General features: G+C 36.5%; 1 protein-coding gene across 16 annotated transcripts in view; it reads left to right on the top strand.

The window, feature by feature from the left end:
• The window catches only part of SCEL (sciellin), a 296,272-nt gene that overhangs the window by 121,385 nt on the left and 156,716 nt on the right, over positions 1 to 18,171 (top strand). For 9 of the 16 annotated variants that reach the window (XM_041730852.1, XM_041730851.1, XM_041730854.1 and 6 more), the window contains exon 1: positions 11,454 to 11,614. The exons of the other annotated variants lie outside the window; for them this stretch is intronic. In XM_041730852.1, the coding sequence (XP_041586786.1) occupies positions 11,585 to 11,614 (30 nt within the window). In that variant the 5' untranslated portion in view covers positions 11,454 to 11,584. Of the gene's footprint in view, positions 1 to 11,453; positions 11,615 to 18,171 lie in introns of those variants that run through there. 16 annotated transcript variants of the gene reach the window in all.

The following is an 18,171-nucleotide window of genomic DNA, read 5'->3' as shown; positions in this document are numbered from 1 at the left end:
TTTATTTACGTATTTCTTCTTGATGTCATATTAAAAAATTTGGTGATGTTAACAGTAGGAAACAATGTATATAACATTATAATAGGTATTTCAGAGATTAGAAAAGAAAAGCAATTAAAATATGTATCTTGATTGTTGGGATTTTTGTTTATATAATACCATCGAGTGTCTATCCCCCAAGGGAGTATGGGGGACATAGGTTTTGTGGAGGAAGAGTAAGAAAAAGATAGTACTTGCTCCTGATGAATGGGGATGACAGGCAAGTCCATAACATTAATTTAATCCAAAAAGAATATAAATGTATAAATCTTAGAGACACATATACAATTACATATGGTAGTGTGGAGATCATTACATTAAGAATTAGTTGTTAGGAAAGATGAAAGATTAAGAGACTAAGAGTTATTGAGTGACTGCCCAAAATGCCCATTTTAAGAATAAATCCTTTTCCTTTAACATATGTTGTACTTATGAACCCCTTTGATGTTCCAGTAGTATATTTATTCAGCAGAAGATGTGACTAGATTTGTGACAAGACCATATGATCATCTTCTCTTGCCTCTATTTATTCTGAGTTGACTTAGATTGTAGTTTTGGGAATAATCTTATTTGATCAGTGTAGAGTTGCATTTCCTATCTCAAAGGATTAAAAATTTACTCTGCATGTAATATGGCTGGAATTGGGTTGAGGACACATTAAATATGGTTATAATTGCTGGGGCCAGTTGGCTGTCACAAATGAAGATGATTGAGAACCACTATCTTGTGTCATGAGCTCTGCATTGACTTGCCTTTGCCAAATGATGCTTTATCCCCCTTTGAAGCATGCTTGGTGCTCTTGGGTGAACAACAAAATTCAGTAATAGTAATTCCAATCATGTTGGTAGATGGCTAGTCAGTATTTGTGTCTATATGACACCACAATAACTATCCTTATTGTTGTTTTAATTTCTTGAATTTGTTATTTTGTTATTTTGACACAGAAAATCTTCATAGTGAATGTCATGTTGAAAATTAGCCAACTATAATACATGCTGGATAGAACTTTAAAGTGAACTTTCATTTGGAAATGAAGACTACTGTGATGAACTGAAGGGACCATGGAATACTATTGTCCTGTGGCTATGAGGTCTACTGGAACCCTGTAGTGACACATACAGAAGCAGGAGAATGATGGACCAGCATAACTAAGTCTTCGATTACTTTAAGACATGAATGTCTGAATGACATGAACCCAATAATATCAAATACCATTCCCTAGGAAGAGAGGTGGGCTAAGTCTTTGCAGTTTGGGTAATAGATAAGCTGAGTCAAAGATTCCAAAAGCTTTTTAAGGACTTTATATATATAAAGATTTTTTTTCAAATTAAAAATATCCCAAAAGATTTTGTACCCTTAAAAACATACTGTCATTTCCAAGTAGGAAACAATTTTTGCTTTTAAAAATAGGCTTGGAGTGCCTGGGTGGCTCCATCAATTAAGCATCCAACTCTTGATTTTGGCTGAGGTCATGATCTCAGGGTTGTGCGATGGAGCCCCACGTGAAGCTCTGTGGTCTGCTTGGGATTTTCTCTTTCTCTCCCTCTCCCTTTACTCCTCCCCCTGCTTGTGGGTGTATGCTCTCTGTCTCCCACTACAAATAAATAAAATATTTTTTTAAAGGCTTAAGTAACAGCCTCAGTTGTTTATTAGGTTGATCTTTTTCATTTCAGAAACTTATTTCCAAGGCAAGGTATTGTATTTGATATTGTTTGTTCCTCAAAGAATTAAAGGCTCAAAGGAGACTAGGGCTAAGAGCAAATGGCTGACACATAGAGGTAGCTGAGACCATATGACTTGTGAGAAAGTGGTTTGGGCTTCAACTGTCCAGATTAGTTGTCTATTTAATAGAGTATTGTTCAGTTTCTTCCTCCTTTTGACTGGGTTCACTATCAGTATGGCAGAAGTGGAATGACTGTCAATCTGATCAGTGATTTACTGTGGTCAGTCCATAAACTCAAAGCATGACAGGAGACTAGGAATGTTGGGGCCTTTGTCCTGCCTTTGTTTTCCAAGTCTGACTCCTGTGAGTCACATTATCCTTCATAATATGGAGCTACCCTTAGACACTGAACTTTCTTTGGAAGTGATTAGATAGTCAAAATCGTTCGGAGCCTTTATGTGTTTGGTGTCAAAATTTAATGCATAATATTATCCATTGTTAAGAGAAAATTGACATGTTAGAAGCATAAATTGATGCTAATTTAGACATATTGCTTTAAATGTCATAAGGCATTCATGCAAATATTTTGTAAAAATTTTGTTTCTGCTTAAAATACTTGGGGCAATTAATGAGCTTCAGCAACCTTTGGTTTTACATATCCCTCCCTTTACTCTGACTCTCCTGGCCACTTGGCTGTGCATCCTTTCAGCACTTCTGTAGTAGAGTGAACTTGTGGGTGCAGTACTTTCTATGGGTTTCCACATAAATAGCAATTATTTATTTATTTATTTGTTTGTTTATTTATTTATTATTTATTTTAAAGATTTTATTTATTTTTAAAGATTTTATTTATTTATTTGTTCATGAGAGAGAGAGAAGCAGAGACATAGGCAGAGGGAAAAGCAGGCTCCATGCAGGGAGCCCGATGCGGGACTCAATCCTGGGTCTCCAGGATCACACCCTGGGCGGAAGATGGAGCTAAACCGCTGAGCCACCCAGGGATCTCCTATTTTTTATTTTTTTATAAATAGCAATTAGATTGGAGCTTGGGTTTTGTAAGATCCACAATTTCTCCTTTTTATTTTATTGCATTGGAGAAATAAGGATAATATTTACCTTGCAGATTTATTTTAATAACGTTCATAAATATGTAAAGTTTCTGCGTCTTAGTAAGTGCTCAGGAAACTGACTAGAATGTATGTTCATCCAGGGAAATGTCTGTGGTTTTGTTTCCCTTTAGTGTGGATATTCAAAAAATGTTGCCAAATAAGACTGCTCAGATGCAAACACAAGAGCACATGCTGAAACTGCCTTTGAAAAAGCAAGCCAGCTGGCTGCTCTCGACAAACTCTTAGGAAGAAAGCCTTCCTCATCTAATTCATAGATGGGAAATGGAATTGCCAGGCCTAATTGCCTTGCTTATTTATTTATTTTTTGTTTGCACTATGTATTGCTGAATAACTGTGACATTGAGAGTGCACCAGGGAAGTTAGCGGTGACCTTTCATGAAGCAGTGTTATAACCATCTCTGTGAAAGAGCCTAGAGATGATTCCACGCAGGAAACACTCTGTATGGGTGCTGTGGCCTCGGGCAAGCACAGTTGATAATCAGCAAGTATATGTGTGTATTACTAACTTAGCAGGTGTGTGTGTGTATCTCACATGAATATGTTCTATATTATAGCTCTCTTTCTCCATATATACAGGGAGAGCATGAAACACTGTGGAAATAGGCAACCATCAGTTTGTTCGTTGTTATTTATAGGATACTCTTCTGCTTTTTGTTTGTTTATTCATGTGTTTTGTTTTTTAGATTCCACATAAGTGAAGTCATAATGGTATTTGTCTTTCTTGGGGGAGGAGGTTGGGGAGATGGGCAAAAATAGGTGAAAAGAAATGGGCCTCCAGTTATGGAATAAATAAGTCATATGAATAAAAAGACAACATAGAGAATATAGTCAATGATATTGCAATAGTGTTGCTTGGACAGAGATGATAGCTACATTTGTAGTGAACATAGCATAACACATAGAGAAATTGAATTACTGTGTTGTACAGCTGAAACTAATATAACATTGTGTGTCAACTATACTCAAAAAATAAAAAAAAGACAAAAAGGAAAAGAGAATAAAGAAAAATGTGAAAATAAGTGAGAATTTCTGTCTATGTATCCATCCATCCACCCATCCATCCATCCATCCATCCATCTATTGTCAACATTTATTTTCAAACTCTTTATGCTCTCTCCTGTATTGTAAGGCTGGAAGCCCAAGAACCCTATTTTCCAGACTACTTTGCTTTGGTTCTGGATATAATTTATGTCCTGTCAATGAAATGAAATTATGCAAGATCCTGAAGGTAAAATACAGGCTCAGTGAAAGCATATCAGAAAAAAATAAAAATGTCTTTGCAATTACAAATAATAATTTTCCTAATTTATTGGTTTTTTTTTTTAATTTATTGGTTTTATAAGTTTGGAATTGTGAACAGAGACCTTTTCCCCTTTATAAGTATGGATTTTTTAAAATTTTTATTTATTTATGATAGTCACAGAGAGAGAGAGAGAGAGGCAAAGACACAGGCAGAGAGAGAAGCAGGCTCTATGCACCGGGAGCCCGACGTGGGATTCAATCCCGAGTCTCCAGGATCGCGCCCTAGGCCAAAGGAAGGTACCAAACCGCTGTGCCACCCAGGGATCCCCCCTTTTCCCCTTTAAAGCAAGAAGTAGCTGTTCAGCTTTTGCTGCAATGATTGAACCCTTTATTAGACAAAAAGGGGAATGAATTTTTCCCCTTTAGCTGACTTTTTATGTTACGTTGTTTGAGAGATTGAGCACAAAATTTTTAAACAGATGACAAGGCTGTCACCTTTGAGTGGCACAAATTTAGTAGCAACAGTAGAGATTTTATTATGATTTCTTTAAAGTATGAAACCCCAAAGTTATTCCTCTTCACAATGAAATCACATTGAATGACAATGTTAAGACAGTGATTGGGAGGAGAGGTGAGTATGAGGAAGGCAGTATAATTTTCAGTTAAGGAAATAGAGCTAGACTTGTGGGAAGGTAATTATATGTATTACTGAGCATTGTGATGATCCTCCCCTACAAAAAGTTCATCTCCAAGAAGCATTCAGTCAGGTGAGCTATCAACTAGATCTGGCCTTTGATAAATACATCCACTTTAATAGCAATTCCTGAGATGAAAGGTGTGGATTCTTTGAAGGAATCAGAAATTCATGGCACTCAATCTATGTAGTCTAAAAATATGAAATGAAAACTCTACTGTGCTACCTTGAAAGCCATCAAATTATACTAGAATCTTACTTTTAGACATGAAAGGAAGACACACATACGACATAGCATGTTACTAATTAATTCATCCCTTTTTTTATTCCTAAAATGATTTTAAGCAATTGTCTATGATAGGAAAGTACTGCTTCTTGGCCTGATGTAAAATGAGGAATTGTCCAAGATGATACCTAAGGTGTCTTCCATGTTACACCTTTTATGAGAAAATCTGGGGAGTCTGTCCTTCAAAACTTCATTACAAGGGACTATAAGGTGAAGTCTTAATAATAAATCTGCTTATAGACCTAAAGCCATTCTAGAATCTACCTGGCATTTGGACTGTTGTGATTCTGAAGCTTACATGTATTCACAGCGTCTTGTAAACTGAATTCCCTGGAAAATTAGGAGACAAGGATTTATTCTCTGTTCTTGTTACTAACTTGGTGAATTTGGCAAATGCTTGTCACCTTTCAGTGGTGCAAATTTAGTAACAGCAGGAGAATGTTTTATTACAATCCCTGTGTTACATGAATTCTAAGAATAAGTTTGATGATTTGGAGGGAAGGTAGTTGGGAGGACAGTTTACTTTTCATCTAATGAAGTAACATTTAACTTGTGAAAGGTAATTGTAGTATTACTGGAAAAAGTAGAGTTTCTTTGCTGACAAAATAGACTTCCTTTTGAAGCAAAGGGTGTCAGTTTTATCTTGTAGAAAAATTTTTCTAGCTAATATGTTATGGGATTGATTAATTGATTGATTTATAAAGATTTTCTTAATTAATTCATGAGAGACACAGAAAGAGAGGCAGAGACATAGGCAGATGGAGAAGCAGGCTCTTTGCCAATAGCCCAATGTGGGACTTGATCCCAGGACCCCGGGATCATGACCTGAGCCAAAGGCAAAACACTCAACCACTGAACCACCTAGATGAGCCTATGTTATGGGTTAAAAAAAAAAAAAAAGATTTTAAACAACATAATTCACAATAACCAAAAAGTAGAAGTAACTCAAATGTCCATCAACAGATGAATGAAGGAACAAATGTGATACATACATTTTGTATGTATGTATATTGCTCAGCCTTAAAAAAGGAGATTCTTACACATGCTACAACATGGGTGAAACTTGAGGATATTATGCTAAGCAAAAGAAGCCAGTCACAAAAGGACAAATATTGTATGTTTTTGCTTATGCAAAGTACCTAGATTAGTCTGATTGATAGAAACAGGAAGTAGAATGGTGACTGTCAAGGGCTAGTGGAGAGGGAACTGGAGTTAGCTTTTAATTGGTACTGAACATCAGTTTGGGAAGATGAAAAAGTTCTGGAGATGGATAGTGGTGAAGGTTGCATATGAATGTACTGAAAGCTATAGCATTGTAAACTTAACAATGGTTAAGATGGCAAATTTCATGTTGTCTATTTTACCCCTGTTAAAAAAATAAATCTAAAAAGAAAAAAGTTTAAAATGACTTCAATTGCATCTTCACATTTATCCCTTTTTCTAATTTAAGAGGAAAATAAGTCCTCTTTATCCAGAATTCTGTATCTCTGCTGCTTTAAGGCTGAATAAAATATCACCATTGGCTTTTTGCTCTTTTTAAGATGTGTTAGTTGGTAGGCCATCAGTTTTGAGACTCATCTTTGTGGCTTTGAATTCAGATAAAATAGAGTTACATCTAAGTTGCATCTTGTGTTTGTTTTACAATAGTAAATATGTAAGGTTAATTAGGAAAAATAATGTTACCATCTTGGAAATTTGCCTTTCAGGAGATTACAATGTGACAGTTCACATTAAAGATACCATATTACTATATCCTCTTGCTGAATGTATTTTAAAATGTATATTTTGACATCAAGCTAAAGATGCTTATAAAATATTTTCTTATTTGTTAAAGGAAACTCCACTTATTGATGATATGCTTCTTGTTCCCCTCTGAATATTTGACCAAATATTTCTGTTCTTTTATCTTTTTATGGTGCTTATAGTAAGCCAATAATGCTCTGAAAAAGTTGTTTATTTTCCTATTTATTTTCTTTTATAATAATTCTCATGGGGATCCTGGGTGGCTCAGCGGTTTAGCGCCTGTCTTTGGGCCAGGGCGTGATCCTTGAGTCCCGGGATTGAGTCCCACGTTGGGCTCCCTGCATGGAGCCTGCTTCTCCCTCTGCCTGTGTCTCTGCCTCTCTCTCTCTCTCTCTGTCTCTCATGAATAAACAAATAAAATCTTTAAAATAATAATGATAATTCTCATGAATATCTGTATCAAAGTTTCATGCCAATAATACTAATGTGAGGATAATTTTTCCATTTTTAAAAGTAAAATTACAATGATCTATCAAGTATTTTAAAATTCAGGTTCTCATCCAAAAACTTGCATAGTGTTTATTTTAGAATACTACCTAACCCCACCCCAAATTGGTGGTGAAAGATAAGGGAAAAAAGGACATATTTTTGACAGAATATAAGGCACCTTGAATTTTTCCTCCTTAATATTATGATAAGTTTGTTATTACATTTTGGCAGAAATTTTCATAAATGCTTAATTCTTTTATAGATAAAATAATTTAGAGTACAATAACCATTACAAAGAATAACTAATAACTTATAACACTGTACTGAATTTAAGGGCAAAAGCATTTATAATATAAACACAGAGACACTTGAAAGTTCAGCAAAGTTATTAGCAGAGAAGTCATGTAAGTCATGAGTGTCAGCAGGGGCAAGGAAGGGTGAGACAGAATTTTTATTGTTAATTACATCTTGGGCATCCTTGACCCTGCCTTTGGACAGGATTCCTTATAATAATTTTTTCCTCCCAAATCTGTTCCAAAATGTAGTTTCAAGTGCTCCCAGGAGATGGTTATATCAGTGAGAACAAATTTCACTGTGGAAAGGCTGTATGTTTGGAGTCCATTGGGGAGTCAGTTATTTCCCCATGAATTGTTCGAATTTATTTTGGGTCAGTCTGAGTAAATGACGAATGCTTTTTCACATGGTAATAGTGAGCTCTCTGTGGCACTTCCTATGAAAGCCAGCTTTTATGGCAAAGATAGGACAGCTCCTCAATTCTTATAGGCAATTCTTATATCCATAACTCCTCTGAAAACTCAGGCTTTGTTTTCACGACTTCATTGATGATGTTAGTGGAGCTGATCTGATGTGGCTATTTAGAGCTTTAACTAGTTCTACTTATTATAAATGCCTGTACATTGAACTGTGGAAATAATAGTGTTTTATTACAGATGCTACCCTAGAGCCTGTCGGGAGTGTTCCATAATGTGATATATGCACAAAAATCAGAATATTTCTGTATTCCTGAACACCTCTGACTATAAGGGACTCAGAAAAGGGATTTGAGTCTATACTACTATAAATATTTGTGTCACTACTACTGAGTAATGATATTCTTTCACGAAACAAATATTTATTGTATACATATTGTGTCAAGCACTCTGCTAGAGGTGAGATATACAATAGCAAGGGAGACATATATAATCCAGCTGTCTAGTTGAGGAAACAATCACATGTACAACTATGTAATTACAGATGTAATTCTCTAACTGTATATCTGTATGTTATATATATTTAAACATACCAGATATATAATAATAGGTAATATTATATATAATATATCATATACATATTCAATATATGCTATATATAATTGTAGATGAATATTATAGATAATCATATGTACAGGTATATAATTACAATTTGTGTCAGATGGTATGAAAAAAAAGAACAGAATTCAGGAAAATGGAAGAGGGTCTAATTTAGGTTGATGAATCAGGGAATATTTGCATGGAAACCTGAAGAATTACTAGGAGTAGACAGATGAAGGGGACGGAGAAAATTTCCTATCTGGAAGAAACAGGTTATACATTGGTACAGGGATACAGGGGTAATAAAAATCTTGACAAACATGAACGATAGAAAAAGACTATATGTTTGGTGCATGGCAAGGGATAAGAAACTAAGATGAGATGCAGCTTTAGAAGCAGTAGAGGCTAGATCATTCTGAATGGGCCATAGAAAACACAAATGCTATTCTATTTGGTGCGGAGTGATATAATCAAATGTAATTTTTAAATTATCATTCTGGGATATAATAGAAATTCTAAGAATGAATTGGAGTTGTGCAAAATTGCAAGAAAATAAAAAGCATTTCAGATGAGAGATGATGGAGGAAAGACCAAAGTGGAGGAAGTGGAGATAAAGAGATGGAGTAAGAATTTAATTTGGAGAGAAGACTGGCAGGGTTTAGTAATGGATTGGCCACAGCAGCTGAAGGAGAGGCTTGTTTTTTTCTGGGTGAATGGAGGTGTCACTTGCCAAGATGAAGAAGACTGAAGAAGTGGGTATTGGTTTGGGCTGGGGTGAGGAGAGAGCAAGTGTTCTTCTGTTTTAGGCACATTAAGTGTGGGATGTCCAATTAGACATGTCAAGTAGACATTTGGATACAAAGATCTGAAATGAGATATAAATTTGGAGGCTATTAATTTGGTAGTTGTAACATAGTGGAATTAAAGCATAGGAATGCGTGAGAATACTTAATAAAGATAGAGAAGAAGGTCAGATGCTGACCTTCAGCCTTGTTAGAAAATTTAAACATTTAAAAATTAGATAGAAGAGTTAACTCAACAATGGGGAGTGAGAAGGAGTGGCCAGACTGGTAGGAGAGGAACCCAGTGAGTGTGCTATCAAAAAATCCATGAGAGACTCCTAACTCTGGGAAATGAACTAGGGGTGGTGGAAGGGGAGGTGGGTGGGGGGTGGGGGTGACTGGGTGACGGGCACTGAGGTGGGCACTTGACGGGATGAGCACTGGGTGTTATTCTATATGTTGGCAAATTGAACACCAATAAAAAATAAATTTATAAAAATAAAAAAATTAAAAATCCATGAGAAAGGGTTTTAAGAAGTAGATGCTCACAAATGTGAATGCTGCAAAGAGGTAGGAGAGAAGAGGTCTGAATGGCTCCTTGTTTTGGACAACGAAGGGGTAACTTTTGGCCATAGCAAGAACAGTTTCTGTAGCTGGATTGTGGTAGGTCAATCAGTGATGGAGTGGGGTGGGTTTTTTGTTTGTTTGGTTGATTGTTTTTTCCAGAAGCTTAGTTGTGAGGGGGAACAGAGAAACAGAGATAAACAGAGATAGAATCAGGGACAAAGAGATTATTCAAAAGATAGGAGCTATGAGTGCATGTCTGAATGCTGATGGGAAATAATGAGGGGAGAGAAGATGCTGAAGATGCCTAGCAAAGAAGGGAATCCAAGGAGTTGAGGCCACTGCTTACTCTTATCAGGATATCATGGTATTTTTTTATTAAAATTTTTTTTAGGGTACCGGGGTATTACATACATGAACCCACTTTAATCCTTACAACACCACTGGGAATAAGTATCACAGTTGTAACACCTCATTCCATTCCAATGGCTAAGAATTCCAGTGAGAATCGCTCCAGGTTTACTCACATCTACTCAGAATATCCTTGAAGTTCAAAGGAAAATTCAGATGTTTCTATCCTGCTCCCCTTGATTGCCTTCCAGTCCCTGCCAAGTTTGCTCTCAGCAGGGGCTCACGGAGACCTTCCTCCTTTGATCCCTTTTGTCTCATCCTCATTTCCATGTCATCCTCTAACCTCTTCTTCAGTCCTAACTTTGCATTGCTGTACTAGTTTTTACTTATGTTAGTAAGTTCTCTTTACGTTGTATCTCCTATTCTTAGGAAGCATCCAAAATGAACTGGAGCAATACGATGGGGACCTGAATGTTTAATTTAGATTGGGAGGTCAGGAATGTTCTGAATACTATGCTAAAAGATCCCTCACCACTGAGGGTGAGGATGGAAACAAAAAGAACCCACCTTGACTTCCTGGGGAGAATGATAAAAATCAAAGGAGTGAAGGGAAGAGAATATGATCTACTGACCTATTCCCATTTCACAGACTAAGATGCAGAGGGCAGTTACCTAGTCTGCTCAAGGCCCTTTGATTCAAAACCGATAACATTATGATTCCAGCCAATATCTCCATATTTCCTGAATGGAAGCACCAATTCTAAGCCTGCAGTATTTCCCAGAAAGCCTCGAACAGATTTACCTGGTGCTACAAGTGAGGCTATTACCAAAATAAGCATCTTTGGATGAGATGATTTATGTGCAAAAACACTGTGAATCTTTTGGAGACAGTGGGCAATGTCAAATCAAGATTTTCACTGCCACACCATGTTATCATTGTGAAATGTCACTTTTTTAGACAGGTCTTAAAATTCTGTCAAAGGCCACTTAGTCTTTCCCTTCTCTTCTAGGAAGGAATGTGCCTAAATTTTCCCAGAAAGACGGGTGTTCCCTTCAGAGAAATAGATTGCTCAACCTTGCTCAGTAGCAGCCAACTACAGAGAATCACAACAATTAAGGCAGGATTTTTTTTTTATCCTACCAAAAGTATCACATAGAAATCTAAGACTCTGCATGGTGGTTTGTGCTTCACCATTGCAGAAAAGGATCCAGAAATTGCTAGTGCTTGATTGGTTTGACACTCCTTCCAAGATTCCCACCAGATACCTGGGATGTGCCATGAGGTATAACTATGGAGCATAGCTTGCTAAAGTATGCAGAGGTATGTGCTTCTTCTGGTTAGTCTTTTATCTTGAATACAGTTTAAAGGACTAAACAGGAAATTATATATATAAGGCAAGAAATAGCCTACTTATTTTAAAAGAGAGCAAAGGGAATGGAATGATGATTACATGGTTGAAAAATTAAGATTTATGAGGAAAGATTAAAGAAGATGGAGAAGGATGAATAGAAGGCTGAAGGTATCAAATCTAAGATTTGATGCTTATTATTTACTCCCTATCTCTAGGCCAGACCCCAGGGTCCCCTGAAAATTTTCTGGAGTACTTCAAGGAATCTCTCCAAGCTCTGCTACCTATGTCCATTCTGTACCTCCTTCTTCTGGTGTCCATCTTCCTTTCTCTCCCTTTTCTTCATGTCTCGTTTATTTCTCTCCACCAAAGCCTTTAGTTAATTGTCTTATTACATTGTGTTGTTTTCTGGCTCTCTGCCCTTAACTAAAGATGACCCTTTGTATTGGTTTCTGGCACATAGTTTTGCTTACTAAATGTTTATTGAATTGAATATTCACAATATCTTTGTCATGGCTACCATATGTTAGTCTGGTGCTTTGTGAATGAGTGAGAGAGAGAGAGAGAGAAAACAGCAGGTTTCTATATTTACACCAATTCCCAGTAGCTTGATTTTCCCATTCGAGCTCCTATCCATGAATATCTTTAGAAAACATTATTTTTCTCAGACTGATGTATTAGTTGGATCAGGCCAACAGCTGTGACACAGAATGTGAAAATTTTAAAGTTTGAAATTTGGATTGGAAATCCAAAATGAAAGTTTATCACTCATTTTAGCCTGGCTGGCTGGCTGGCTTTACTAGGTGACTGTCCTCCAAACAGCAATGTAGACTTTAGATCCTTTTCTTAATCCTTAGACTTCTCAGTCAATGGGTACAAGGGGAAAAAAGAGAGAACTGTGTATGTGAAGCCTGGAAGTAGTAAATGACTATTCATAAACTGTTCATTCTATTCATATTCCATTGACCAACACCCAGTCACAAAGCTACATCCAATTGGAAAAGTGGCTATGACATGTCATCCAGCAGTGTACTTGGAAAGAAAGGAAAAATCATTTGGTGAACAAACTAACTCATTGTTGGCACAGATGCCATGTTTCTATTAATCTAATAACTCTAATTAAAATGTTAAGATAAAGTGTGGCAGCCATAAAGAGTATATACAAAGTCTTCAAAGACTCTTACTATTGGTAAACAACCATTACATTTTGACATTCAGAGTTAAGGAAATGAAGTCAAATATATGAAATTACACTGAAGGTTAAAATATACATGGGTAATATACCAAAACTGTGACCCTGCCAAAATAGTAAATGTTTCTCATGACAAAACAATTAGGAATATTATAGTATCCATTGAAGACAACTCAATCACACTTTTTGCCATTTTTGAGGGATATCTGACCCCTTTCCTCATTTTTAATGTTTTCAAAAAAAGAAAAGACTCTTTGTTTGATCTGCTTACATGTGTCGTCATGAAAGAATTAATGAACAAATGAAAGAGTGAGAAAGAAAGGAGGGAGGGACGGGAGAGGGCAAATCCTACTTAGTACATAAACACACCCACACTTATTTTTTATGACCATTTTAGTGCTGTTTTGTTAAGCAATGGAGTCCGTTTAATTTTGAGATTTTCCGCCCAACTATGAAAAAGTAAACAGGCAGCATTTCATTTCACTGTTTTTTTTTTTTTTTTGGCATCAGGCTTAATTATTATTATTATTATTATTTTGGTTATACTAGCTTACCCCTTGGTCTATCAGCATTAGCTCCTTGTACAAGAGTACCATAGGCTTCTGATGGAGCACATATTAAAAATAATGAAAGAAAAAAATAAAAATAAAAATAATGAAAGAATAGCAATTTCACAAACACCAAAACCTGGAGGAGGTTTGGGAAGAAGAGCCGAACCTGGAGAGACTAAGTAGAAACATAGCTACAAACCAGATTAAAGATCAAAGAACCCAACTTCTTCCTAAAACATGCAACTTTATAAAATTTATAAAAACTTTATAAATTTTTATACTTTAAAAAATTTATAAAACTTTATAAAATTTAACTTTAAAAAATTTATAAAACATTTGATAAAGATCAAAGAACCCAACTTCTTCCTAAAACATGCAACTTTATAAAATACCATCATGGGAGCTATATGACTCATTCAGATGGCATTATTGAGTATGAGAATGGAAGGGATGGGAAGGGCTCGGAGCAGAACAACAAGACTACACCAGCAGTCTGGCAGATTTGATTCTGAAATTTTTTTCCATATTTAGGAAACTGGAGCGTAATACCTTTCCATATAATCATTCTTCCCTTCCTTCCTCTTGTACAGAGCACCTCCAATATGAGAGATGCTATGTAAGACATGACCGAGTCAATACATCCTTTTGAGGAATATCAATTAACATTGTCCAGCAGTTCAAGAACCTCAAGGTTGACTATCTTTTACAAAGGAGGCTGAACAGCTCCTGAGTCTGGAAGGCGTGGCTTGAGGCAGCACTAACACCTGGGAACAAAGTGGAGAGCCATTCATGGTATCTCTGGGCCTTGCCTCTGGGTGGAAGATTAATTTGCCTTGCAAAGAACATGCCCAGGAAGATGTGTTGGGTGAGGCCCATCTCTTGCTTACTTTCTACCTTGCAATCTCATTCATCTGGTCAATATTTATTGAGTTACAAATGTGCAAGACAATCAGGGCAATTGAGTGGTGTGTGAGATAAAACCCTTCCTTTATAGGAATGTACAGTAACTATAATATAAGATGGACAGGGCCATCTGAAAGATACAATTAGGAACTGCAGGGGTGCATATCTCTCCTGGTGAGACTATGGAAGTTTCAGAGAGGAATCTACATATTTGAAATGTACTTAAAAATCTCAAACTTACAGACACTTTAGGATCTGGCCTTTTACCTTTGTTTATGACTAATTTATTTTTCAGTCTGTCCTGTGAGTTACATAGTTATAGTCTGGGTTCTTAGCCTGCAGTAAAACCAGATATACAAAAATACTTTGGTACTCAGAACCACTGCAGCATTTGAAGGCCTCTTAAGGAATCTAAGTAATCACTAATTCAAATTCCCCTGTCTCTTACAGTAAATAGAATGACTCCAGTGAACCCAAAGGGCCAAATATTTAAGGCATGCCTGATTCTACTGCCCCTGTATGAATCTGCTTTATGAAAGTGAAAGGAAAGGCAAACCCAGGATCAAATAAATGATTAGAGAGGAGATTTGGATAAAATGTGGTCAGAAGACTCAGTGTAAAATGTCTTATGTTAGGTTAAATGATTTGATTTTCTGTGCATTCATTTGAAAAATAAGTATTTACAAAAATGTAAGTAAATATGTTCAATAAATCAATCGCAGCTATATTTCAGACAAATGGTTGGAGATCTAAGTATCTGGGATCTAAGCATCACACTTCCTCCCTTTCACTGTCAACAGTTAGATTAGTTTCTCACTCTGAAGGAACAAAGATGTAGTTATTTCCCACTGTGTCAGTTCAAACTACTTAATGCCTTTTCCTCCAAGGGGCGAGGGTACTGTTCACTGAAGTCCCAACAAAGGCCGGCCAAGCTCTGCTTCAGGACATGAAAATGTGTGGGCCCTGACTTCTGTCTTTATTCATTTCACTTAGGCCTAGAAGTTTCTTTAGTTCCCTTTGACATTTGCAGACTAGATCTATAGCCACATTTCTACGGTTAATTTAGCAGTAGCTGATTTGGAAAGCTTCTTGAATATGACATCACAGTATACAGATTTTTCTAATTTAAAATGGCTAAGAGAAGAATTATAGACTAGAAATAATGGAAAATAGTAGATGCTAAGGACCTTTAATTACTTTTTAAGCCTTGAGGTCTGAGAATCTTCATAATGCATAGGATTGATTTCTCTTCATGCCTTCCTCACTCCCATCCCAATTCTCTTTTTGGAAAGATTTTTAAAGAATAAGAGCTGAATGCTTCCATGTCTGTCACCATTTTATCTGCATTTTCACAAGCATTTTAGCAATCATGTGAGTCATCTCTTCCTCACCTCCCACAAATAGCGTGGGTTAAATGGAGCCATGGGAATTTTTTTTAAAAGTAATAATTCCAACTTTGGAATCTAAAAAGACATCACTTAGATGAAAAGCGCGTACACACATACAGTGAATGACCTACCACTGCAGCTGCCTGCGAATATTCCATAAGGCAGATGCCAGTGATTTGTATTTTGGGTAGTTATCCTTGATCTTTGGCTGTTTTGGAGGCAGTGTTTAAAATCACAGTGTGTTGGGGAACTGACCTCATTACGTCATCTGTGCTGAATCACTGTCCTACAACTCTTGTCCCCAAGGCATGGGTCAGACGTCATGCTGTCATTGCGTTGTCCTGGAAATGTGTGCCAATAAAAATCCTGGCAGGCCTGTGGGACATTTTTACTGCTTTTTCCCATTGTTACATTAATGTGATCAAGAATGTACTTTATTCTCTGTCTTGGTCTCTCTGTTGTCTGTTTCTGTCTTTCTCTCTTTAATAATCTCTTTCTCTCTAAATAATCAAATATTTTAAAAAATCCTTTCATTTGAAGCTACTGATCTAAGGACTTGCCTCACTTACATCCCCAGTGTTTTGACTGTCCTCTAGTGGCTGTTTGGAATCATATTATGTTTCAAAAAAAGAGTTTATCTTTTTGTTTCTTTACCATGTCTCAAATAAGAACCTATGTGCTGGGAGTTGTCCTTTAAGAATGTGATGCTTTCATGTTTGAAAAGAACAAGAAAATAATGATGAATTTTAATCTCTATTTTGCTTCATCTTTGCTGCAGTTTGAAAACCCCAAATCTCTGAAATGTTAAGTAAATTAACCCATGTCTGTGCAGCCTCCATCAACGAATGCAATAGTTTAAGAATACTTATTTTTTGAAGAACAAACTGCTTTTGTCTGCACCATTCAATTTGGGGGAAAACTACTTCTGGAATCCTATCCAAGCTCTTCATACTCTGAATCATTTCTACTGCCACTCTAATTATTGTCCAGGACGCTTATTTGTAATCACCAGCTTTCAATAATTTAAATAGGTAGTTGTTCAGCCAACTATTTTTATTCAAAATGTGACAAAAGCTAAAATTACATGTTGAATTTTATCCAGATGCTGTCGACTTTTAGGATATGCCAAACGATGCAGAGGGATTGTTCATTTTCTTATAACATGTCAGAAGCACATCTTTACTTCATGAATCTAACTAGCAATCTAAAATACAGTCTGCAATTTATGTATCAGTTCAGTTGGTTACCAGAACCAGCAGGCAGAGCATTTTAAGATTTAATTCAGTGTGCTGAATCATCAAACATAACCACACCCAAGCTATGTTATTCTTCAGATTGTAGAGATGAACTTTCCACTATCTAACTGAATTTCAGCAAGGATCATTTTGGTGGTTACATTTATCTCCAATACTGGTGGCCACTTTGAAGAAACTTGTCAATATGACTATCACTGCTTAATATTTCTATAAAAGCCCTTAACAGCTTTTATTTAAATTTTCTTTTGTACTTTTGTATACAAAGTGGACCAACTTTTTAATCTCAAAAAGAACTGAATTAGGCAGAATCCAGATTCCTTAAGAAAAAATTTCTTTTTTTTAAAGATAGATTTGTTTGTTTGTTTATTTATTTATTTATTTATTTATTTATTTATTATAGACACAGAGAGAGAGACAGAGACACAGGCAGAGGGAAAAGTAGGCTCCATGCCGGGAACCTGATGTGGGACTCATCCCGGAACTCCAGGATCGCGCCCTGGGCCAAAGGCAGGCGCCAAACTGCTGAGCCACCCAGGGATCCCCATCTTTTGTTTCATACTTTTTTTGTTGTTGTTCAACAATTATTGCCTTCCAGTATAGCAAAGGAGTTCACTCTGAACCAGAGTTGCAAAATTCCAAAATTGAGAAGCTAGGTTAAAGGTTTTTCTGTTTTGTGAAATTTGCTAGATTTTGCAAGTCCCTGTTTTTGCCCTGAAAAAGTTTCAGGGAAAGCTTGTTGCTATCCTTTGTCTGAATCCTTGTTCAAAAAAATGTCTATAGAGTAGTTAATTGCTATTAATGAATGCAAATACAAACAGTTCCTCAAAGCAGCTCAGTGGTCCTTTTGTCAGTTCCCAGTAGGCCATCTCTCCAGTTTCTTTGTGGGTTTTCCAAGTTTTCATCCCTTTCTTCAAATCCACCCCACAACTCCCTGCAGTCACTATCACCAGATTACCTTGGCTCTTACCTCACAGAGGAAGTAGACTCTATTTACAAGAACTCCTTCAAGTTCCTTTCACTCTATAAACACACCTACATTTGCAATCTCAAGAGCAGTGTTGGGGTAGGGAGCAAGGAGACTCTTCTGGTTTTCCAAGACCAGTCCCTCCACCTCACTCCCCTTTCTTTCAGAGCCCTTATTCAACCCTTCTCTCTTCTCTTGCATACATCTTCAGTCTCCCACCAGTCAATGACTCAATTTGTTCAGCATATAAGCCTCCCAGAGTATTGATTAAGGGT

Source organism: Vulpes lagopus, chromosome 16, assembly GCF_018345385.1.
Source record: "Vulpes lagopus strain Blue_001 chromosome 16, ASM1834538v1, whole genome shotgun sequence".
NCBI lineage: Eukaryota > Metazoa > Chordata > Mammalia > Carnivora > Canidae > Vulpes > Vulpes lagopus.
The sequence above is the reverse complement of the archived record's forward strand: the minus strand, read 5'-3'. Positions and strand labels throughout refer to the sequence as shown.